The 27,005-nt window shown below is 40.8% G+C and overlaps 1 protein-coding gene across 1 annotated transcript; it reads right to left on the bottom strand.

Moving 5' to 3' along the window:
• Positions 1-411: 411 nt before the first annotated feature.
• npr3 (natriuretic peptide receptor 3) lies at positions 412-27,005 on the bottom strand. The gene is made up of 8 exons (XM_079269972.1): positions 26,073-27,005; positions 9,090-9,212; positions 8,038-8,213; positions 7,747-7,882; positions 4,703-4,797; positions 4,501-4,618; positions 4,305-4,389; positions 412-3,318 (listed from the first exon to the last, which is right to left on the bottom strand). Exons 1-8 carry the CDS (start codon positions 26,824-26,826, stop codon positions 3,207-3,209), a joined length of 1,599 nt encoding a protein of 532 aa, XP_079126098.1. The 5' UTR covers positions 26,827-27,005; the 3' UTR covers positions 412-3,206.

Below are 27,005 nucleotides of genomic sequence, written 5' to 3'. Positions count from 1 at the left end.
AATTCTTTGCAAAGATTTTGTAGAATAAAAGAAATCCTAATGATAAAAATAGATGTTCTAATCAAAGCACTTCAATTATAATAACATTAAATGCCACATTTGACACTGGCTACTCTACAAATCAAACAGTCTGATAACATACCAATAATATAACTGGTATCATGTGACACAAATACTGTGAACTCATTGCAGCTGAAGTGTGGAGTTGAAGAGATGATGGAAAAATCTGGATATGAAGAAACCAAATACGATGAAGTTTAATAAAATCACTATCAATTAAATATTGAGACATATTTGAAAATATTGATGTTAAATAACATAGGCAAGGCAAGTTTATTTGTATAGCACATTTCAACAACAAGGTAATTCAAAGTGCTTCACATAAAACCATTAAAAGCATCAAAACACAAGGCAAAAGAAAAGGAGATTTAAAAACAATTAAAAAACAGTGTAAGAAATAAAATGCAGTAGTAAAATGCAGAAATGCAGGAAATTGATTAATATATTAATTGAACGTGGTTCAATTAAAGGCAGCAGCAAACAGAAAGGTCTGAACATAGAATAATTTAAATACATTAGGTCACCGTTAAAGCCACTATACCCGAAGAGATACTAAAAGTTATAATAGTAATATTATACAGAGCTTTAAACAAACCCAGCGACCGTGGTGCTCCAGAATAAAAGTGAATACAAGAAATGGGTTTTCTCTCAGAGCACACAAAGTGAACCAGCAGGCTGGTTTACCAATTATTTACCAAGTTGACCGTCTTTATTTTGCATCTATACAAATAATGTCTTTAAATCCTGCATGAACAATGCAACCTTAATGACCAGCTAAAGAAACTGAAGGGTCACTAATGTAATGACTGAAACTTTTTTTTCACGCAGTCATCACTGTTTATGGAAAGCATATCACGCTGCCTTCACAACACAGAAACATAGTCATCTATCATGACTATCACGATTAATTATGATTTCAGTTTCACTTTCTGATGAGGAATACTTTATAAAAGGAGTCATAATATGTCTTTGGTAATGTTGATAAATCATTTAGTAATGAATGTGCCAGTAATGAGCCATTATTAATAGACCTTCCTTCAGCAGGAAGTGAGCTCTATAATTCTCTTTTTGTTCCACTTCTATTTTTTCGATTTAATTGGTTGTGGTAACATTGTGCTCAAGGTCGCAGAACAGTTATATTCCTTAAAAAAACGCTCAACAGGGGATCAAACTTGAGCACTTAGCAGATCAGAAAATCAAAACTGATAGAACCAAAGGCCAGTGCTACAAAAATAAAACCCAAGTTGTAATATATATTTTCATAGTTTTCCTTTAATTCAATGGGAGAACAGTTAGCCGTTTAGCCAAAATGACCACAACTCAACCCAAGTTGTTCTTACTACCGGCTTATTACTGCTCTATGTTTGTGAATGATTTATTAAGCATTAATAAAGCATACTTCGTAAAGAATGCCAAATCAGAAAGTACTGCCGAAACACTTTTTTTGAAATTTTTTAATTCATGAAATAGATGCATTTAAAAAGGAAAGAGGACATACTGTAACTGAGCCAATCTCAAAGTGCAGATGTACTCCAGATGATATGTGATCCAGTGTTTCTCATTTAAAGAGCAATGTGCTCAGTTAGGAATGAGACATTTGATTTGTACGGAGGCATGGATCTCAGCAACGGTAATGGTGAACGGAAAACCTTAACAATATCAGTAGCTTAATATCAGTAGCTTATAGCCTATAGAAAAGAGCCCTCGCCTATATCACTTTTTAGTCGGTTAGCTGCAGCTGTATCATTTCTTAGACGTTTCGCCATTTTTGTTTACCAACCTTTAACATGACACCTCCGTTTGTCCAGAGAGGCTAAACTAGACCTCACCCGGCTCACTAGTGCACGTAGTGTTCAATAGTCTGTTCTGAATCATTCTAACCACCATCTGAATATTAGAACAAACAAACAAATTATTTTAGAAAAATCCTTATAAAGCAGCTGTATACGACGTTCACAGTCTAGGCACCACAAGCAAACATGGAGGTGGCTGAGCTGGAATGGCGGCGGCGCTAACGGTGCAAACAGCACTAGCGACGGCAGCAGTGCTGACTGCGCTAACAGTGTTAACCTGAGGGGGGAAACGGAGGGCGGGGGTTACACTTCTGCTTGCCCCATCGCATAGACTGTATATAAGTGGACGTGGTCATCGTGACGTCACCCATTGGTTTGTGGACTGCCGTTTTGCAGCCTCGAGTTTGGCGATTTGTCCGTCGCCATATTGGGTTACAGCCGTGATCATGTTGTTCTTTTTTTTGCAACAAATGAACGGAAGTTACCATATTTGGACTCTGGATTAGTGACGTCGAGACTTCGTACACGTTTCTGGTAGCAACCCGTCAATCACAAAGTAGCCGCGCCCTAAAGCATACTCTGCTTTGTGGTCTATTTTACACTAAATGGGACCATCATTTTACTCAATGAACATCAAGCTGTATTGAAGAAAACTTAAAACTAGTGTTTACTGAGGGAATAAATCAAATGAGAAGTAGAGTAATTTTCTCATTGACTTCTATACAATCTGACTTATTTCTGCACCCTGAGGAGTGGCCCCCTGCTGGTCAGGAGAGAGGATGCAAGTTTTAAGACACTTCCACATCGGCTTCACTAGCCAGAACGAAGGTTGCTGCCTGGGTTAAGACAGCGTTGTCAGCGGTTACCAGCGTATGAGTGCTGTGCTGAGCGGCAGTGGAAAGCTAGTCAGTGGGGCGGGAGGGAAGGACTCACGTTCTCCAACGTGCACACACTGTCTGCCACGTTACCAAACACAAGACCAGAGAAGCTCAGAGTGTGACTTAATTCTCTGTTCAGGACCCCACTACTTAATGTTATCTTTACACAGCAAATATATGTTTGCTGCTATATTTATGCTCTAAATATTGTATATAGACCCTTTAAAAGAACATTATGGCTAAAGCTTTCTATACACCAATACAATCAGATACCCTTTGCACGGAGGACAATCCAAGTAAGTGGTGCTTTGTGACTGTTACAACTGTCCTGAGTTACAATAAGTCAAAACATTAAAGGATACAAATACAAAAAATGTCTCATGTTTAACAGCATGGTTCCAATGACAACCATTGCAAAGTCTTTGGTCACATTCAGATGTGTGATTCTTGGGGGGGGGGGGGGGGCTGACGCCGATTAAGCTGCGGAGAAGTTCGATCTGATGGAGTCCTCTCGTAACTGACGGTGCTTCCCATTGTCGCACTCTTCATTGTGCGTGCGGCGCTCAATGGTAATCCTGTAGTTTTTTCTGCAAAGAGAGAAAAAATTGTGTTTTTCAACATGTTTTTTTTTCTGTAGGTTTCACCGCCATTCTTTTCAGTTATCATAAAGTCCTACTCACCAAAATCAATGAGAGTTAGGGAAGCAGCGGATAAAACTGTCTTATTACTTATTTGGTGTTTTAAAAGTCAATTACATTTCGCAAAGGGACTATTTTTCAGCTTCAACCTACAGTACATGTACTGTACTTACATAAACAGTATTTCTTCTAAGCAATAAACATACACATATATTTGAAAGACATTTGGGCGTGCTCGCTTTTAATGCCAATTCCAAATGAGCAGTTTAGATAATATTGTTTATCTAAAAGTCTGTTTCCAGCCTTTGTGATTGACTTGTGTTGCTTGCAATGCCGGACTGCAGTCTCACTGCATCCCCTTCCTCAGCTACGAGGTTGGTGATTCAAATGAAATCAAACCAACACTATAGATATCCAAACTACAAAAACAAGTCCTAAATTGTCAAAAGCCATGTCAAAGTAATTTATTTATTTATTTCCAATTCCTTATTTAATACGTTTAAAAAGTACAATGGCCCTAAAGTGCATCACACAACTGCAAAACATATAATACTATGACAATTCAAAATGCACAACAGCCAAACAGAAAACACAATGGCAAAAGAGCGCAAAGGCAAATACTTCCATTTGTTGTACAATCCGGACTTCAATGCACACACTGACCCGAGAGGGGCAGCAATGTGCCACAAGACCATGCATCCGATCCGTAATGAGGAATCATTGTTCAATACGAACCTACATTTTCCAGTTTGAGTCGCACCACATGCCATTGTGTTTTCTCTTTTGCACCTCGGGACCACCGTACAGAGTCTCGAGGCCTTTAAGTGAGAGGGCAGGTGGACATGTTGGATTGACGGCTGAGCCAGCTGACAGTATTTAGCAGATAGTACTCGAATGCAACAATATTAGCAAACATAAATATCACCTATTGTTACCTGAAAAAGTAGAAGGCTATAAGCATGGCTGTTCCCAGAACAGCTCCTACTATGACTCCAGTCAAAGCTGATACTCCTAGTCCACCTGTTTGGAAGAGCAGTTATTGGTAAAAACATGGACTCCGTCATACATACTGTACAAGAAACATACCAAGTCACATTTCACAGGTCTCTCTGAACTGTGGTGTTCATTTACATGATTTGTCCGCTATCTCTGTGTGTGCTATATGTCTTCCTTTCAGCGTGAAATGGTCCGTGTTGAAGGCAGGCAGCAGCTGAAAAGTTCCATTTTCACCAAAGTAGTTGGCCACCACCTGTAAGTGAGTATACCATATTACCATCCAGCACATTTATCTTCTTCTTCCTGTTAGGGAAGGTGTCACGATGCTTCTTCTCACCTCAAAGGTTCCTGCTTCAACATTCGTCATCGCCATCAAAGAGAAATCTCCATTTCTGTCACCATTGACGTCCATTGATACCTGGCCAGCGATCCCTGTCCACCACCGTGAAAACAATGAGAACATCACTTAGCTACAACCCCCAAGAACATATTGGAACATGTTTCTGCAAGTGTAGAAGAAGATTTCATTCACATACCATTTCGGGGGCCTATAATCTAACATTTCATTCACAGACAAATACTATATTTTCTCAAATAAGGCCAATAGTCTCAAGTTATAGTCAGGGGCATTGTCGCCATGAACAAGTAAAAGCCGGACAAAAATACAGGCCAGGGGATTCAAAAAGTAGATAAACTCCTGGTGCCCATATAAAGTGCATATTTAATGTACATTTTCATCCTTTTAATTTAGCAAATTCAACAATATAATCACGCAATTTTCAACACTTTGTTCTTAATCACTCATCTTAATTGTTATTGTCCCATTTTCATATTGTGTGTGTGTTTTACAGTTACTTAAGGTGCTGTTTCTGAACTCTTAATAGAGCTCCACATCTACATCACACAACTAGCTGATTTTAAATAGTTCATCTTCTGCGCAAAAACACATTTTGTCCATGAAATACCAACTCCACATTTGAAAATGCAAAAAAAAAAAATCTATGAAAACATGGCGAACCCAACTCAATATCAAATAATTCTTAAAAACGAAACAAAGGCATAGAAGGTGAAAAAAGCAATAAAATGCACAGTCCTGTTCTAGTCTATACAATATTTAGCATTTGGATACACGTTATCGCCCACATACAATCTGTTGGCCTTAACCACCGTGGCAGCCTTTTTTTTTTTACACAACTTACAGTAAAAAAGCTATTTCTCAATGTTGAAATGATCCGTTCATTCTTGCTGTGTGCAAGCATTTGTAAATAAGACAAAAAGATCCGTCATTTTGGTATTAGGTAAGCTTGTGTGTGAAGAAAATGTAGCCTTTATTGAAATGTGTTAATTGAGAGCATATTCCGTGAAAACATGAATCACTGTATTTTGTAGTAACGTACAGGTGTCACAAAATGGCAATAGCTTCATTTCAAGTACGGTATCTTAAACGTGCAAGTTCACCAACTTTTCCAAAACACGTGACTGTAAATATTTCTTAATAAAAAGCCTCGTTAGGAAATGAAGGGTTCAGTCAACTGAAATGCGTCTTTGAATTTGGAACTTTTTAGTTTCAATTAAGAGCATAGTGTTGTAACAAATACTTATCAGGGCAAACGTGAGCAGATCAGAAAAGTTAAACATATGAAAGTTACTCTCAAGTACTCAAGAAGGTGTTAGACAATTCCTCTCCTGGAAGTGAGGCAAGGAGGGAGACAAGTGGCCAACTACTCTATTGCGTTTAGAGCTGTGGCTGCTGGGAGTAAGGGGAATGCTCCGTCCCTCTGCGATGCCTTCTTTATTGAGGCACTCTCTGATGTTATCAAAGATAAACTGGTGGCACGGGAGAGAGCACCAGTGAGTCACACCATCCATCCAGAAACGCCCTCTCCTCCGTTCCTCATTTACTGTACATAAGAACAGGACGAAATCACCGTGAAAACACCGTCCCCCATTGGTTTGTGGATTGCCGTTTTGAAGCCTTGAGTTCGGCATTTTGGCTGTCGCCATCTTGGCTTTTTGGAACCAGGAGTGAGAGCCAAGTACAGCCGAATGCTGAATAAGACAGGCGACCAAAAAGGTTACATTAACTTTTATGAACTGAGAACACACTGAAAAAGTTGTAAGACGAAAACATGGACAACTCCCAGAAGCGGACAACGCCGTGGTATAGCGACCTGTCAATCACAAGGTAACCCTATAGCATACTCTGCTTCACCATCTATTTAACTATAAATGGGACCATACTTTACAAAATTAATATCATGCTGTATTGAAGAAAACTTGATATTAGTGATTGAGACCATAAACTCAATGTTTGCAATAAATTAAGGCGAGAAGTAGGGTTGCTGGGGATATACCGGTAGCCCTTGATCAAGGCCAGAACACTTAACCACCGGAAAAGGTCCCATCCATCGATATGTATTGATTTTATTTTGCAGTGGAGCCATTTGGTTTGTCTTAGATCTACTCTGCCTATTATTCCAAGTGATTCTGCCAAGTACTGAGTTCCCTGACCTCTCTAAGGTGCCTGTGGAATACTTGGACATCAAGGAGGTGTTCAACAAGGCTCGGGCCATCACTGCCTCCCCTGGTTCTACATCCCCCAAGGTTTGGCTGTCCTCCCTCTCCGCCCTCAAGACCAAGGCTATGGAAAAATCCAGTCAACAAGGCATTGGCTTCTCTTTACGTCGCAAAGGCAACGCTGTCTACGTGGACATTACATGCATGCAAGCTGCAGCAGCTTAGAGACGTAGCTGTTGCACACAGGTGAAGCGAGGCAGTGTGGCCCAGGATTCATTCTGCACAGGCTTGGTTCATCTTGAACAAGCCTTCTGGCCGTGTCCAAAACCACCTTATTCACTAAATACTTGTTTACTCTATAGTGAGCAAAACATTGACATTTCAGACATTCATGAAACATCATCATTTTGCACCATGACTTTACAGTGGCCAGTGAGTTTTCTGTATTCGCAGCAGTTTCCATGGGACACACGATTGCTTTTGTCAGGAGAACAGGAGCGTTCCATTGTTAACTTAACGACAGTGGCATGATACTTTGTGTCACGTGAGGTGTTAAACTTTGTGATATGACTGTATTGATATTCTATATTAAAAACAGTTTAAGCCTTTTGGGCTGGACAATCAGCTGGTATTTACCTACATGCTGCAGTGATGGTTTTTAAGGAAAACAAACAGCTTGAAACAGCAAACATGCCACTGTCTTTTTGAGGTAACTCTCTCTAAACTCTGCAATTCTGTATAATATTTCTAGGATATTTAAAATAACACTACTTGTGTTTTGCATTCGATCTTTACCACAATAGTAACATAATGATGGTGAAGTGGCAGTCATCACTGGCTCAGTGTGTGCCGTGTGTGTTTTACCTTCAAAGGTTCTGTTCCACATGCGTGAGGTGATCTCTGTTCCGTTCTTCTTACTATAACCATTTTTCATGGCTTCATCCAAGGCGATGGCATACAGCAACATGGCATCATGGAATCCCTCGACAAACATGTTGACCTGAAATGGAACATAATAGCTTTATTGTAATTACAGTGCGTGAAGCACAACAGTCACAATGGCTTCTGACATTTTATTTTACAACGTACGCTTTGGAGAATTGATAACTTCAATACAGTAGCGCAGACCTAGCATTAATAAACAGACATACGTACACTTCCACAGTCTTTGCAGTCATGATACCCAGCTTTTTCGATGGACTGTTTCATTTCCATGGAGAAGTTCTCAAACTCGGGCTTGACTGTCCTGAGCAGTGTCAACGTGTTCAGAGAAGCATAGGCTTGCCTCGCGTCATTGTCGTATTTATCTCCTCTCTTCCACGAACCATTGCCTAGAGTTTCAATTATAAAGGACAGAACAAGGAACATTTCAAAATGAATACAGACGATAAGACAGTGCTGAGGCCTTTAGGTGAAAAACACCATTTTTGGTCCAATGTGTAGGATTTAGGGAGATATATTAGCAGTAATTGAATAGAATGGCAGAGAGGAAAGTAGGGTGATGTGGTGCTTCTTTTCACCTGCAGATACAAATACAGCAAGATGCAGAACTTGGGACAATGAAGAGCTGGCTTTAGAGAGACTTTCACATTTTTACGTTACGTGAAGGCCACCGCAGTGTGTGAGCAGAGGGGTATTCCGTTGGTTGCAATATACAACCTCATTGCTAGATGGCACTGAAACCTTTACGAAAACTTAACTCTAAACCCCCAGTTTCTCTCCGACATTAATTATGATTATGCAGTGCAGAAATTAAATTAAGTGACATGTTCATTGGCGTTACATCAACTAGAGTGCCCTTTAAATATGGAGACTCAAAGTAGAAGTGTGGTTTAGGGAGGTCAGTGGGCATGTAGGACATCAGATAATCGAGAACATGTAAGCAATCAGTTGCTTGACAAAGAGCAACATTATTAATAACATTCCTACGAATTACTATTACACTGTATTCTGATTTTGGTCACCACCAACTCTTTAGAGAAATTCCATCAGTCATCATTAATGTCCCAGATGTCACAGTCACAGGTTTTCTTTTGTATTTTTTCACATTCTCACCAAAACAGCAGAAAATATGTCACTGTCCAAATATTTATGCCCTGAACTGTAGATAAATAGAAAATGTATGCATACATTAAAACCAGAAGATGTAAAATAAACTTCAGTTTGTGTGACAAACACATTTAAAAGTAACTTGACGTTAACTTTACCGTAAGAAGAGGCGTTGAAGAGTTCAACGTTAAAGAACATATAACTGCCGTTGGTCAACCGCCGTCTGTGTGCAGCCAGCATGATCTCTCGGATTTTGTCCGCTCTCATGCACATGATCACCACTGCAGGAAAACAACAGAGACAAATGCAGTAGTCGAGTCATTAGTCATTATAAAATATAAATTGTAATAATGTCATCCTAAAAAAACAAAAAAACAACGGAATTATTTTCATTTCATTACCGATAACGGGGGAGGTTATCACACTTGGGAAAATCCTTCACTCAGATAAAGATCAATAGTCAGAAACATTGGGTAACTCCTGACTGATTCATAAAGAAGCAAACACAATCAACCAACGCTATCAACCGGCGCAATCAACCGACGCAATCAACCGAAGCTATCAACCGACGCTATCAACCATCACAATCAACCAACACAATCAACCAACACAATCAACCATCACAATCAACCAACACAATCAACCATCACAATCAACCAACACAATCAACCAACACAATCAACCAACACAATCAACCAACACAATCAACCATCACAATCAACCAACACAATCAACCAACACAATCAACCAACACAATCAACCATCACAATCAACCAACACAATCAACCATCACAATCAACCATCACAATCAACCAACACAATCAACCAACACAATCAACCAACACAATCAACCATCACAATCAACCAACACAATCAACCAACACAATCAACCATCACAATCAACCAACACAATCAACCAACACAATCAACCAACACAATCAAGGCAAGGCAAGTTTATTTGTATAGCACATTTCAACAACAAGGTAATTCAAAGTGCTTCACATAAAACCATTAAAAGCATCAAAACATAAGGCAAAAGAAAAGGAGATTTAAAAACAATTAAGAACATTCATTAAAACATTAAAAAAAACAGTGCAAGAAATAAAATGCAGTAGTAAAATGCAGAAATGCAGGAAATTGATTAATATATGAATTGAATGTGGTTCAATTAAAGGCAGCAGCAAACAGAAAAGTCTTCAATCTTGATTTAAATGAGCTGAGGGTCTCAGCAGACCTGCAGCTTTCTGGGACTTTGTTCCAGATATGTGAAGCAGAAAAACTGAACGCTGCTTCTCCATGTTTAGTTCTGACTCTGGGAACAGATAGTAGACCGGTCCCAGACGACCTGAGGGGTCGGGATGGTTCATAAGGTAGCAGCAGATCAGAGATGTATTTTGGCCCTAAACCATTCAGTGCTTTGTAAACCAACAGCAGGATTTTAAAGTCAATTCTTTGTTGGACAGGAAGCCAGTGCAAAGACATCAGAACTGGAGTGATGTGGTCTTAGTGAGGACTCGAGCTGCAGCGTTCTGAATCAGCTGCAGCTTTCTGACGGACTTTTTACAGAGACCTGTAAACACACCGTTACAGTAGTCCAGTCTGCTGAAGATAAATGCGTGGACAAGTTTTTCCAAATCCTGTTGAGACATAAGTCCTCTAATCCTTGATATATTCTTCAGGTGATAGTAGGCTGATTTTGTAATTGTCTTGATATGGCTGTTCAGATTGAGGTCTGAATCCATAACTACACCTAGATTTCTGGCTTGGTTTGTGGGTTTTAACATCAGTGATTGAAGCTGAGCGGTGATTTTCAATTGTTCGTCCTTGGTACCAAAAACAATTACTTCTGTTTTATCTTTGTTTAATTGAAGAAAATTCTGGCACATCCAGTTGTTGATTTGTTCAATGCAGTTACCCAGCCCTTGTATGGGATTATAGTCCCCTGGTGACATAGTTATGTAGATTTGTGTGTCGTCTGCATAATTATGATAACACACTTTGTTGTTTTCCATAATCTGAGCTCGTGGAAGCATGTAGATGTTGAACAGAAGAGGCCCCAGTATTGAACCTTGGGGAACACCACATGTCAACCAACACAATCAACCATCACAATCAACCAACACAATCAACCAACACAATCAACCATCACAATCAACCATCACAATCAACCAACACAATCAACCATCACAATCAACCATCACAATCAACCAACACAATCAACCATCACAATCAACCATCACAATCAACCAACACAATCAACCATCACAATCAACCATCACAATCAACCAACACAATCAACCAACACAATCAACCATCACAATCAACCATCACAATCAACCAACACAATCAACCAACACAATCAACCATCACAATCAACCATCACAATCAACCAACACAATCAACCAACACAATCAACCAACACAATCAACCAACACAGTCTGAACACGGATTAACTGCTGAATTAATTCCAGATCAAATGAAAAAACAATTTGCAAAACATATGAGACATTGTAGATTACTTTAAGCGACCTAATAAACAATATACATTTTTATGTTTAATTCCGTTTTCATGAGCATCTATAATTCATCACAAAATAATTAACCTTGATATATTTTGGAATTTTGGTTTCAATTTGTAATATAAATTAAAAATAATGATAGATGTGCTTAGGACACATTTTTAAATTAAATGCAAATTCTTCCAATTGTAACAGAGATGACTGCTAAGGGGGAGGTGGGGTAATTTGAACATACCGTGTGCTGGTAAGGGATTTTAATCCTCTCAGGAGCAAACGTGTGGGTACTAATATTACGAAAGTTAAGAAAGAAGGAAGAGCTGATGTCCATATCAAATCACACAAACATAACATAACAATACTACGCAAAATAAATTCTCTTATTTGATTCCAGTACATCCACCCACCACATCAACAAAAACACCAAGTTTCAATCTATTTGAAATAATAACCAAGCTGATCCATCCGACCTAACAATGTTATCCCCGGGTATGAACGACAACAATTCAAAGAACTACACATCCCAACCCTGCCATTCATCAGCACCTCCATAAAACATGATAACTTTGTCATTTGAATTGTCTTTGAATGCAGAGCTCAAGCTTTGTGCCTAATGATGTGCGATTCTATTCGGTAACACACATTAATACAAAAACCATACCATTGACAAAAGGTTTAAAGTGATGTTTACTTATTTTCAGGTTTAATTCTTGCGTCTCCAACATGCCTGTTGATCAATATCCAAAAATGAAAACCGGACACGTACCCAATGAACACATAAATGAATACTCATAGATTCACACCAGCCCTCATAAATAAAGACGCTCCTCTTTCTCTAACGCTGCATCAAAGTGATCGACTGAAGTGCAGAGCACGCGTCACCAGGAGTCAATCTCTTCTGGTGGAACAAGGAAGATGAGCTCAGAAAGATGAGTAGGGGGGATAAATATTCAAAGCTCATTTAAGGATGGCTAACCTTTAAGGTGGACTGCTAGTACTACAGCTACTCTCGTTGTAGTGACGAGACACATTTGGCTTTCTAGCGTCCCCTGGTCCTGGAAACAGTTTCCCAGCGCTTTTCAGACGAGAACACTGAAGCGAGTCAGCGAATAGAAGGAGTTACAGCACTAACACCCTCCATAGTTGGAATTCTTCCTTCACAGTATTTCGCCATGTGCTTCCAAAAAACTCTGTCAGGCAGCAGGAGCGCTGCCAACTGTGTCACCAGTGATGAAAATCCAGCAGCGCTGAAGCTTTCTCTCACTCTGAGCTCAATTTGTTTTTGAACATGTAAATCATTGAAAGTGCAAAAACAAAAAGGCTTTGCCGAATAAATATCACATGAAAAAAAAGCTTCACTGGGTTGATATTAAACTTTTCCTTTGGTGATTAAAAATAAATAAACCGACAAACAAGCAGCTACACAAACAAGGCCCGCAGTTGAAAAAACGGCAGCGTCCCGTGTTAATAAGGAAGATTCAGAGTCCTGCTGGAACATTCCTCACAACTCTGTCACTTAAACACACCTCCTGAAATATCCCTCGAGTCAGTGGGACAAACTTCACCTCAGTCCTGCCAGCACTATAGCACCCTTTAATTACACTGGGCTCCACACACACTACCGACCCTTGTGTGTGCTCGGCAGGCCGTTCCGTCGGGGCAGCGCTCGCAGCCAGCAATATTTCAAAACTTCTGGATTTTTCCTTTTTTGCGCTAGGGCACTGATGCTAGTTACAAATGAACTCAGGAATGGGGCAGCACATGGCACGCTCACTGAGTGCACGCAGTGTCCCCGTGTTAGCCTGTGAAACTTCTGAAGACGGAGCGTATGCAAATAGGGGGGGCTGTTGTGCTCCTAAAAGAAAAAAACAAGGATACATGTCGGATCCGTCTGTCAGAGAGCTGAACAGGATGGAGAAAAGAGGCAAGCCGCCCTGCTGCTGTTGTTGTTGTTTACAGTATTGTCCTTTCAGAGCCTTGAGACGTTTGTGGTCGTACAGAAAAGCCAGCCATTGCCGCACAACCACACTGGAGTCCGAGGGGAGTTCTCTCCAAACACAAAGGCTTCATACAGACTCAGGATGGGAGTGCATGTCTCGGGTGGATTAGCATCAGAAAAACAAGCCAATCCTGAGAGAGGCGCTTCATTTATTTATTTCCCTCCTTAACAGTTTGTTGCACATTGTAGTATTGTGCAGCTGACGGTGGGGAAATGTGGAGCAGATTGGTTCATACGAGGAAAGCATGCAAATGTTGTCGTTTGGTTGGTTGTTTTTTCATGTCAGTCATACATCCCTGTGCATTGTTATATGGGAGCATGATAATGATGATGAGGGAGTTTGTATCATTAGTAAACAATAATCATTCATCTACAAATCTTACAATACTCATTGTTATTAAAGTATTAACGAAGCAGAGAAATCAGAATCGTACCTGAACTATCTATGGTCGGGATCAACTTATAATATGGTCGTCAAAACAATTAATATTAATCAATCTTTGAAAATAAGATTTGTCATGAATTCTGATACTGAACTCGTTAACCATGGCTATGAACCAAATGAAGGCTTCTGGTAGGGCTGGGCGATAAATCGATTTAATCGATTAATTCGAATGTGTGCTTTAAGGCGATGTGTTTTATTGAAAATCGAGAAAATCGCCCCCACCCCTTTTTCCCGTAGTAGAGTGCGCGCGCATTGTTTACAAACTAAAACAATGGCGGCCAGCAGCTTCACTGCTTCACCAACTGTACTCCGCATGAGAAGAAGAGTGCCCGGTGGAAAGCCATCACGGATGCAGTCGCGATGTATATCGCAAAAGATATGGTGCCCATATACACCGTGGAAAAGCCGGGGTTTATTCACCGTCTCAAAGCTTTGGACCCCAGGTACGTGCTACCAAGCCGTAAACATTTTTCTGACGTTGCCTTGCCTCGGCTGTACAATAGTACACGCCAAAGGATCTCTGCGGAGCTGGAGGGGATGTCATTCTACTCCGCAACAACTGACCTGTGGTCCAGCAGGTTGACCCAGACACCGATCCACTTGACTGGTGGAAGCGTCACCAACTTAACTTTCCAAGGCTAAGTACTTTAGCAAAGAAATACCTCTCTGTGCCAGCTACAAGTGCCCCCTCTGAGAGGCTTTTCAGTGTGTGGGGGGGGGGGCATTGTTACATGCCACCGTGCATGCCTGAAGCCAGAGGTAGTAGACAGGCTTGTCTTCCTGGCAAAAAATATTTAGAAAAAACATGCACTACTGTTTAATACTGTTGGTTATGTTGTGAATGCACTTGATTTTGTTTACATGCACTTATTTACTGTGCAAAATATGTTATGTTGATGTTAGATCAGATGTTGCACTTTTGAAAATGTGAATGTTAAAGGGTCACATACATTTTATTTCATGCTGTGTTTGTATCAGTGTATTCAGTTAGAAAAGCTTACTGTAAAAAGTTACATTTGCACAGTTGTTTACAATGGAAGGCTACTATTTAATGCCATTTAATGTTATGTTTAATTTAATTTTATATTTAAATGATTCAGGCAAACAAAAGAGTGACCAAATACTTTTTGTATACTACAGGCACCTTTCTACAATGTTCAGGTTTTGTTTGCACTTTATTTTTATCAACCTACTTGGGAAAATCATCACAAAATAAAAGAAAAAATTGTTTTCAACAGCTTCTGTCATCTGCAAAAAATTTTGGGGGAAAAAAATCGATTTAAATCGTGAATCGGATTTTTTGTAAAAAAATCGGAGATTTTTTTTTTAGGCCATATCGCCCAGCCCTAGCTTCTGGTTTGTTTTTTGCTTGTGGTTAGTGTCCAACATGTGGACTTGTGATAATCCACCCGAGGTGTCCTGACTTAAAGAAAATACTGATCTTGTGGATGGAAAGTATTCTTTGCTGTTTGTTGTATATTTGTATTACTGATTGGATACAAGTGGATGCTGGTGGTTGTGTTAACTCTGGCCAATCACATCAGTTCCTCTTCTTCCCTCGAAAGTGTTCCCCACTGTGACACTAATGACGGCTAGAGCCATATGAATATACAGCAGCCCTGGTATGAATATATGGCTCCACAAGTCTGCTTTTTTCATGCTGAAGTCTTTACATACTGAAAACTTGGCAATGATGCACAGTTTTACTGACAGGTCTGGTTAAAGGTGCCATAAACCTCTGAAACACAAGCATTGATTTTATTTATGTAGATTTTGTTTCTACCGTTTATGCCATTTTTCACAATCTGGTCAAGAAAATTCTATTTGTTTGCCTTTTTGGAGGATTTTGTGTCAATGCTGCCAAATGGCAACTTGGGTTCCTAAGGCTTCCAAGTATTACCACTTTAATTACAACAAAGTCCAAAGATTATCAGACATTGGTGATTCAATGACATCGAAAGATGCTTAAATCTTAAGATTTGATTTGATTGACACAAACCTGTTTGATAGAGAGCAATAAACAGCAAATTATTTTCACCAGTAAAATTCCAATATATCCGCAGCTTTTGAAATACGCAACAGCCGTTTCAAAGTCACTTCAATCACCTATCAATCTTGACAATGTCTACAGGCCTCAATGTATTGAGCTGCTGCCCTGTGATCGGCTGATTATATGTTTAAAGTGAAGTTGTAGAGGTATTAATAATAAAAGACGCCCGTCAGTGTATATTGTCTGTTAACCCTTAACCCCATATACACATGTACAGTTTATATACACTACATATCAAAGTATAAATATTAAAGATTCATTTACTCATGAGTCAGTGATTGGGCCTTTTGTGTGGATGAATGAAGCCCATTGAGGCCCAGTGCTGCGTTTTTGCAACATTGAAACATGTCTTATACACTTTAAATCTAAAGTCAAACTACGTTGGAAGTTCATTTTAAGAAGAGACTGAGCAGAAAATGTACATTTCCTTTGTACACAGAAAAGTATTTTGAAGTGACTCTATGCATGCAAAAAGCGGAAACTAACATGTCGTCCAAAACAAGCGCTGGAGGGGTACGTAGAGCGGCATAGTGTGAAGCGTGTGTTCTGTACAGCAAACGACACCCTCTATCCTTAGACCAGGGATTCCCAAAGTGTGGTGCCTCTAGGGGGTGCGCGAGAGGAAAAATGTAATGGTGGTCTCATGGTGCATGGTCTCATGATTTCACCCGGGGGATATTCTGGAGGTATTGTGACCGGGTGATATGCCTCGTTGCTGGGGAGGTATGAGCCGAGAGTGGCGGGGTGTTATGGAGGTATATATTACAACTTGTGTTGTTCCCGTGCGTGGATGAGCGCATTTCTGCCGGAGACAGGCGGCGTGTTGTGGTAGTATTCTGACCGCGTAATAGGGAGAAGGAGAGGCGGTGGTGGAGAGGGACAAAAATGTTAAAGCGCTGGTGGAATGTATGATTGGAGAGAGAGAAGCAAAAAAGTTGGACGTGATCCCGCGTCCAACAACAGTATCGCCGCATCGATGCTTTGTCCGAAGACATCCTGGCTACATTAGTCGGTCGCGTGAAGAAGAGTGAGTTTTACTCTCTGCAAGTAGACGAGTCTACAGATGTGGCCAATCTGGCCAATCTTCTGGTGTACGTCCGTTACCAAGGCACTGTGCAGGAAGAGTTTTTGTCTTTTTTGTGTTTTTTTATCTTGTAAACAAACGCCACGCGCGAGCAAACTGTTCTCTCATTGGTCCGATTTGTATGCGGCTATAAAGGCTCTGTTGCTTTTTTTTTTTTTAAGGTGTGTGGGGTGGGGGGTGGGGGATTGGGGGTGTGTGAACCCAGTCGGGATGTAGAAGGGGATGCGTGGCCTAAAAAGTTTGGGAACCGCTGCCTTAGACACTCAATTCGATAAGAAAAAACTCCACCTAAAAAACCCTTTAACAGGGAAAAATGTGCTTTAAAAACAGCACTTTTCAATAACAAATAACAGTTTATAGTCCCACTGGTGTCCGATTTATCTGAAACGGACTCTGCTCTATCGCATCATGCCACAGGTCTACCTGTAACGCAATTATACATGCACAGCCTCAGGCACTGCTTTTACCAGACCTGTTGGACACAATCTGATGATGTACCAACATTGTGTTTTCCATTGAGGATGCATCGACAGGAACAGAAGTATCTTCAACCCTAAATAATGATTCTGCTTTATTACAACTTGGGTCATATTTTTGTGGTTTTGGCCATCATTCATAGAGGTTATGAGGTTACGATAACCTTATACTGTTCAAGTTAATTACAGAGATCATCTGGGAACACGGTGATGTCTCACACACAGAGCGTGGAAACAAACCAACAGTTCATCAAGGTTATCCAAATCATTTCATTCGGAGGTAAAAAACTAAAAGTGTGAAAGTGAGCACACCTGAAATATCTGTTATGAAACAGAAAACTGTGTGCACACAATGACCGGAAGTACAAAGGTAAGTAGGTTGAAGTTGAAGCAGGATGTGAGTCTAAAAGAAGTGAATAGTTGTTTACAACAGACAGTGTGAGGAATGATTTTTACCGTTTGCCTTGTTGGCTCAAACTGAATTAAATTAGAACCACACAAGGACCTGTCTAGTGCTCAGTTCTAGCTGGTTCTGTTTAGGATCTAATTTCAGGTTAATGAAATATCTCACGTAAGGAGCAGCCTCACTTTAAGCCAACACTGAACGTCATTGCCTCATTAATTGCCAGACCCTGGTGGCAGATTATATCAGTTGCAGATACTTAACATGAAAGCTATAAATGATCGGTTAACGCTCTCTCTACAGGCCAGATGGTCAAAGATCATGAGTTAAAGAGAGCCAACATTACTTCAAAGTCAAAAGAAGACTATGCCTTTTTGTGGTACAACAAGCAGTGAGTCGTCTCTGATCCTGCTGCATCACGTCAATTTCAGCAGTTGGAATCTCAGAGTGAAAGCAAAACCACGTAATGTGCGTATTGGATTTCTGTCAGAGAGTTTGACCAGAAGATCAAGACCACTGTCATATCCGTCCGTCAAATATGAAGCTACGTTCAGCAGCTGGTTAGATTAGCTTAGCACAAAGACTGCAAAAAGGAGGCAATCAAAGGTGATGCCCAGCAAGTTTAAAGCACCCATTTGGTGACATATAGGGTGCCCTGCTAGTGGATAAAATGTGATGAAGTGCCCTCTAGGGTGCACTGCTAGTGGAGAAAACAAGATGAGGTTCCCTCTAGGGTGCACTGCTAGTGGAGAAAACAAGATGAGGTTCCCTCTAGGGTGCACTGCTAGTGGAGAAAACAAGATGAGGATCCCACTCGGGTGCACTGCTAGTGGAGACAACGAAACGAGATGAGGTGCCCCGTAGGGTGCCTAACCAGTGCCGAAAACATAATCAAGGCCCCTCTATGGTTCCTAGGGTTGGGTACCGAAAACCGGTGCCGGTATGGTACCTATACGACCGGTATCTACCGGACCGAAATGCAACGCAGATTTCGGTGCTTCCTTTCGGTGCCTGAGCCGATTGAAATACTTTTTTTACACTACTCTGATGACTCCGTCCTAGGTTAGCTCGTCCTAGGACCGATGCTAACGATAGCATCGGTCCTCCGCTCCTCACTCATAGTATTATTACAACCGGACAAGCCGTGGGCGCTTAGAAACAAACCCCTCCATCATTCTGACAAAGCTTCGGCCATGATTTATTGAAAAAAAACAAAGAACGAGATCTGTCATACGGCTGGCAGGCTACTGACTTCCTCCATCGACATCCGGTTCTTAGCGCTGCTGCTCATAAGCACAACAACACAGGCACGCGAAACTTTCTTCTTCGACGTGTAGTGGCGGTTGGCAAATGACGAATTGCCGCATTAGCGCCACCAACTGGTTACATAAAATAAGTCAGGAGAGGTCTTATTTTGCAAGAGAAGGCAAATATGCTCATATTTCTGCAAAATAATTGCTGAAGTTTGAAGCTGTAGTGTGTGTACAGAGTGTGTGTGTTTTGTTTTATCTATATTTATTTAAGTATACTGTAAACTGTTAACAGTTAATATATTGTTCATAGTTTGAAGTTAAAAAGTTTGAAGCTGTAGTTGAAGCCAAGTGTTTTGTATTTATTTATATTTATAGTATACTTTAACAGTTAATATATTGTTCAATTTGAAGAAAAAAGTATCGGTTCAGGCACCGTTTAGGCACCGGTATCATTTTAAAAGTATTGTTTTAGCACCGGTATCGGAAAAAACCCAAACGATACCCAACCCTAATGGTTCCCCATACAGTGTCGAAAATGAGATGCAGTGCACTAACGAGTGGGGATGGGTACCAAAACTGGGCACCGTTGCTAAATTATTAATGACCTGAAGAATGAATAACCTCCGATATATTTGCTTCCTGAAGATAACTGTGACAACCACGCCCGTTACTGCAAGTGCAATAAAACCTCAGCGACTAAACAGCCAATACTTTATCAATATATCTGTTCAACAAGCGTAAACATGATGTGAACATGTAGAATCGGCTCTGTCTGCAGTCTCTCATCCACCGCTGCATGTTTACAAAACCATAACGCGCGAGCTCGGCGATTAGCAAAACAAGCTGCTCTTCATTCTTCATATGAATGTTATTTATTTAACACTTTAGATTTCTTTCCAGTAAACTATTAATGACTTTATAGAGTGACTTTGCTGATGTAAACATTACTGACATGGCTGTCCGTAGAGTGTATTCTTCAATCAACTTTCGGTTCATATATCTATTCAACCAGCCCTTTTTTTACTTTGCGCTGCTGCACATACATGAACCATAATATCATTGCTTGTACAGTTAAAATGGGATCCTATACTTTAACTCTAGCACCTTTATTTTACACATGTAAAAAATAGTCAACTTTTTAGGTTCAATTAAATTAGAAAGGAGGATGCACAGTATTAATTTGCCTCAGTAATCCAACAATACGTCTGTATGCATTGATGTCCCATTAATGCTCATTACTAACTTTACTTCTTCCCCAGAGTATTTGTGCTTTCTCGCCTCACAGGTTCCCATGACCTCAGTTTTATCTGGACACTGGTTCTTCAACCAGCCATGGCCCTGCTGACACCTACTACGATCTTCATTATTAACATTATTAACCCTATTACCGATACCATTAATGCACAGTACTGATTTTGTCTCTTCCCCGGAGTCCTTGTGCTTCCTCTCCTCACAGGTTTCCATGGAGCATGGTTTCATCTGGACCCTGGTCCTTCCTCCTACCATGGCCCTGCTGTAATTACATTGAATGTGTTGTAATTCACTATCCTGTTCTACACATGACATCATTGCACTTCTGTCCATCCTGGGAGAGGGATCCCTCCTCTATTGCTCTCCCACAGGTTTCTTCCTCTTTCCTCCCTGTTAAAGGGGTTTTTGGGGAGTTTTTCCTGTTCTGATGTGAGGGTCCCGGGACAAGAGGATGTCACATGTGTACATATTGTAAAGCCCTCTGAGGCAAATTTGTAATTTGTGATTTTGGGCTGTACAAAAATAAATTGAATTAAATTGAATTGAACATCTCCCGCATAAACCAGCCGATGTGTGTGTGTGTGTGTGTGTGTGTGTGTGTGTGTGTGTGTGTGTGTGTGTGTGTGTGTGTGTGTGTGTGTGTGTGTGTGAGGGCTTATTCTGTAGTGGACTGTTTTAGTTGCTTGTGATTGAGTGAATCTCTAGGAGAGAGTGGGAAAAAACATCGCATGCGTAGTCTTTAACTCGTTAAACACCTTCTTATTTGGCAACTTCCTTCATAGTATAATATAATTGTTTTATCACAAGGTTACAGCATGTGCAGCACGTCTAAAATGTAGATTCAACTATTGTAATTTTCTTGGCTGATTCCAGTTTGTGTTTGTTATATTCTAAGTCTGACCTGCTGATTCCAATTTTCTTCAAAGAACTATAATTTACAGCGACGTTTTAGACAAACTGTTCATCACCCTCCCAAATATTCTACCATCCCGAAGTCGCCGTAAACTGTGAATAATTCTAAATGATATCCTTTTGCTTTGTTATTGTCATCAATAGTGTTTATTTGCTCAACAACACACATTTCAAAAATATTAGGAAATAAATGATTGTATTATAATTTAAATATTTTCTTTCATTTAAAAAATAAGACAGACAGACAGACGGCCGGATAGATAGATACTTTATTCATCCCCAGGGGGAAATGTGTCTGTAGCAGCAGCAAATTAAGTTATACAGTAATTATACATTGTAAACTGCAAATAACAAATAACTGATTAAACTGACTAATTCAACAAATTCAACGACCATAATCATAGTATTGTAACAATTTGTTGTTCTATATTACTCATATAAAGTGTTATTCTGTAATTAATGATACTATGTTAAACTGGCCAGGCCTAGCCTCGTTTACATCCCATGATAATTATGAACATGCCCACAGGGTGTGTGTGTGTGTGTGTGTGTGTGTGTGTGTGTGTGTCGTCGTGGCGCTGTCCCGGGTGCTGAAACGCAGCGGAGGAGATTGTTAGACGGACAGTCTCCCAACGTATCAATGATTGATGAACACACAAGGAGAGGAATAAAAAATAACTTATAGCGACATCAATTCATGTTGTTGTGCCAAATATTAGGAATATAATTCAAATACTGAATCTTAGCAAAATGAATACATGAAATTATAATAACCATATCAGAAACAGGATTTCTGACACTTAGTCGAGACAGGTTTTGGAGGAGAAAGTCTTTGAAAGAAGACTGGAATGAAGGAACACTTTCGAAGCCCGAAAGCATTATGATTATGAAAACATTGAAAACATTTTTTTGAGGAACAACTAGACTCATGCAAAGGTCCTGGTCGCTCACCAGAATTCTGGATCTGACCGGTCCCCTTAGCATACAATAGCTTAAAACCCATATTCTGATGGTCTTCTGTGCCAAATAAGGAAAAGCTCTGGACGGCAGTATGCTGCAGGGACTCGCTACAGACGGGGGAAATAAATAGCCTCACAGCTGTATGCGTCCGCTCAACCAGCTGCACTTTAAATCCACGTCTGTCCAAAATGTCATCACTTCATTATTTTATCCTTTTATTAGACATTTAGTTAGATATGGCCATAAACGTCTTTTGTAAGGTCGCACTGAGCTTTGACCACCAGATTTCGATAAGTTTACCCGTTGAGTCCAAAGTGCCAAAGCTGAATAAATTCCCTGCAGGCGTTGCTGAGACGTTGCGTTCTTAAGAATGGGACGGACGGACGTCCAAATGGACAACCTGAAAACAGAACGCTCTGGGAAGCATGAAAGCAACACAGTGATGAGTGCAGATTGTTACTGTTTTCAATGGCTTGACAGTACAACAGCAGCTATGCAACAACACTGCTGTTGAAGGATACTGCCACTGGCAGGCCAAGGACATTGTTTACAAGATCACTTTGGCAGCCGCATTATGCTCACGCACATTGTTCCGTGTTCGTGTTAACCCAGGGTTTCTGGTCTTGGAAGCAGCCGGTGGTTTATGTAGATCGTGTACTGGAAACATGAACGTGACGGCATGATTGACTCCAGTGAGCAGCGAAGTCACATCTAATCTAAAGCGCCGGGGCACTGGAGGCTGTGGGCAAAACTGGGAAATGCAACAGCATCGAGAATATGAAATCTTCAAATCATGTTATATTGTCGGTGAGCAATTATACGGAGGTGGACCCGCCTATCCCCTCTAACACGGCTCGGCTTTTGCTGAAACCCTTCAAACCTCTCAGTTAAGCACCTGTCGTGCCGGGAATACTAATTTCCCGCCATCAGGTGCACTTTGTGGCCCTGCAGCATTTAGCATGAGAAATATATGCTAATTTATACAACAGCCACTTCTGTGATATGAGGTGATGTAACCAGGAAGTGTTATGACCAGAGGATTGTGGCTGAAACAACCCTTGGCATACATATGCTCTCATTTGGTTTGACTTTTAATGTAGAAACATATAACAGTCCTACTACTGCTACTATTTCATGTCAGGTAGTTCAATGTATTCAAAAGCAATTCTCTATTCATGGAAAAAAGCTATTTTGTTAGCCTGGGTCTCACTTGTTTCCCTAAAGAGAATACGCCGATGTGTTTTGAAGGTGATTCCGATATATTTCACATATTTGTTGGGGATTCTCATTGGAAAAGTCATTGTTTTCTACCTAAGAAGAATTTACTTTGGTTCAGTTACTCATAAATATCTCATTAGCCCATGTAAAAAGGCAGCCACCTGTCCTGAACCTGTGCAGAATAAGACACAGGCACAGTTAAAGCTCTTTAGGCCACATATGGAGAGGGGGGGGCGTCCCCATTTTGGTCACTGCCAATTCCAAAGTCCTCTGAACATTTTCAAGCGACTAACCCATGTGGTTCATCTCTTCAGTGCGTGGTCGGGAAGTGCGTTGGTATCAGCACGGCATCAGTATCCGCAGATAAAGGCTTTAAAATGAGATTATAAATTGACATTTCCTCCCATGTTACAGGCCAATAAGATGACATGAATACACGCTTTGCATTTAAGCAGCTAGCAGACTTTTCATTAGGTTGTGCTCACACCAAACCAGGCGGCAACCTCCGGTTCTGAAAAGGGAAGCCAATTTCTACTGACCACCAGGGGGCGACTCCTCTGGTTGTATCGAAGTCTATGAGAAAATGACTACTCCTCTCTTGGTTTATTACCTCAGTAAACATTCTACAACATGTACAAAGCAGCAATAACGGTTACTTTGGTCAGGGTTAATTCAACTTTGTTGGTTTTAACACGCAAAAGTGACGCAAATAAACACAAATGTAACAGCTGTCAAATTTGCGGGACGAACACAAGGCAAGAATTTGCTTCTCATTTTGGTGTGAACACAGCATTACTCAGCTCTGCTCTCACTTGGTTTAAGTCACTGCCTCTTCTGACGGAACACTACGAGAAAAGAGCAGCTCATGTTGGCAGCGAGCGCGACAAGTTAGCATAATGCTAAGTGTTGGAATGCTGCATCTCACGCCTGCAGAGCTCCGCCTCCGCCCTCACGGAGACACAGAGAAAAGCATAGGAAGCAAACTAGCGCGACAGTGAAGGACAGAAACACGCTGCAAAGACACTGAAATAAAATCAAATATATTTCAATTCATTTGAGCTTATTTTTTATTAAAAAAACTCCAGTTTTTCACCAAGAAAGGCTCAAAATTGGATAATATGAAAGACAACATGGTTTTATATGATTTCCTTTAGAAACTTCCTCTAAAACAGCAGATTTTTCATTTGACTGACTAGAACTGTAAAAGAAACACTCAAAATTGGATGAAAGAAAAGAAAGTTTAACATGATTTCCTTTACAAAACTATGCAAGTTCAATATTACGCATCCCGAGTGTGTCGACATGAGAGGATGCTCCATGCCAGCAGCACACGAGGAGTTATGGAACTCTGTGTCCTCAGTGGCACCGACATGAGGGCCGGATGAAGGGGCTTAACAAATCATTCATTCATTACACATGAATGTCTTCATATTTACATTACAGTTTTATCCTTTTGTAATTACTGTCTACCACAAATGTATTTCATGCTATATTTGATCCTTATAGTTTCACTTGAAATTATTTTGTCTTAGATTCACATTTTTACATGCGTGATTTTCATTTACATATTTAATGAACACTGTATAACTGCACATGACAATAAAGAACTTGAAACATTGCATATTTTGTGAATCAGAAACTCTTCTGACAGCTAATTCATCATTTGTGTGATTTCTGTTCACAGGTCCACGTCTCTGTGAACAGGTGTCGTCTTTTCTGCCAGATGTCACCATGAAACTTCCCCAGTTCATTACTTGTATGAAAACAATTATTTTTTGGATTACAAGTTTTTAACAAATGTTATGTTTTGATATGCAAATGACGCATTATCTTCCCAAATGTGCTAATTTGCACACATCTCCAGAACAGAAACGTGAACACCGGACAAAGCCAGGATCACAATTCTTGGTGAATTTTGTTGACGTATAGTCAAATGTCTTCACAGAGGCAATTTTGTATATTTCTGATACGGTCAACAGCCATACAAAAGCATGTCTCCATAGTTTTAGGAATACAATGTTATATATATATATATATATATATATATATATATATATATATATATATATATATATATATATAAATATATAATTCGACTGATGTATGAACAAACCCCTCTGTAAAAAGCTTCAGAATGTAGAGAGGTGTATGTAAGAGCTACTGAAGAGATTTATGGATCAGTCATATAAATAAATAACGAATACACATTATTATGAACCTTCTCCAGCTGATGACTGACATTAATAAAATACATTTTTGTATTACACGTTTTCTGAAATGTTATGTTTAAATATACAAATGAGGCATTATGGTAACTGTTGGTGAGTTTATGAGAAATCTACAGATCTAAATAGACAAATCAGTCAAATAAACACCTTTTGGATGTTTTCTTTCCACTAGTCTGAAAGAAGACATGTTCTGGAAGCTAAATAGCACAACATCTCAAAAATGGTTGCCTGTAGTGTCTCGTGTTGTCAAACATGTGATCAGAACATGGAACTTACTTTACAGGTGTCTTTTTTAAGCCACGTCTCCATCAACCACGTGACCTTAGACTTCAGAGAGCACCCTTACCTTCGGTGTCCTGGATGTTCTGGAGGACGTCCTCGGTGTCCACGCGCTCCTCCTGGGAGAACGCGTACGTCTTGATGTTGAAGTCGGCCATCAGGTGGTAGACCCCCTCCAGCGTGAAGTAGCAGTTCCGCTCCGCCTTGTCGTCCTCGTACACCAGCAGCGCACTCCTCCACGTGAAGTTCTCGAACATCGCGGCGAACGTCTCCGCCATCTTCACGTGGGACGGCGCGATGCGGGTCAAGTGAGAGTACTCGCCGTGCTTGTCGCCAAAGCCGGCGGCCAGGGCACCTGCCGAGATCACCGGGATGTCCCAGCGGGACGCCAGCCTGACCACCGCCGCCGCCTCGTACTCGCACACCGGCCCCAGGATCAGGTCCGGCTTGCGCGCGCACGACCTGTCCACCAGCCCGAACAGGGCATCGTTTACGCAGTCGGAGTCCTCGAACTGGACGTTGAAGCGGAAGCCCGAGTACCGTTCCCCGTCCGCCCTCAGCCGCCGCTGCGCGTAAAAGATCGCGGGCGCGACCCGCGCGTGCGAGAACGGGTAGGAGTTGTTTTGCGGCAGGAACACCAACACCTCCACGTCCTCGGTGAATGTCACCACCGGGCTCAGGAGCGTGAAAAAGTACACGCACAGTGCGCTGGAATGTGGCATGATGCGACTCTCCCGAGTCCCCCCCCCAGACACACTCCACAATAAATTGTTCCTCCAAATGTTTCTTTTCCCCCCAAGTTGCCTCCACTGTTTGCGCATGCAGCCGCAGACAGAGCGCGCTCCGTCGTGAGTACCTGGCTCGGGGCTAATAGTGAATAACTGTGTTTGTCTTTTGAGAGACGCGAATCTGCCGGACTGTGTGTGTTTTATTCTGCATTTAGTGTCCTCCGAAAGGGCTCCTAAATATATATATATATATCTATATGTAATTTTTTGTT

This window comes from Melanostigma gelatinosum (genome assembly GCF_949748355.1).
Source record: "Melanostigma gelatinosum genome assembly, chromosome: 6".
Lineage (NCBI taxonomy): Eukaryota > Metazoa > Chordata > Actinopteri > Perciformes > Zoarcidae > Melanostigma > Melanostigma gelatinosum.
Note: the sequence above shows the minus strand (reverse complement) of the source record. Positions and strands in the feature narration are given on the sequence as shown.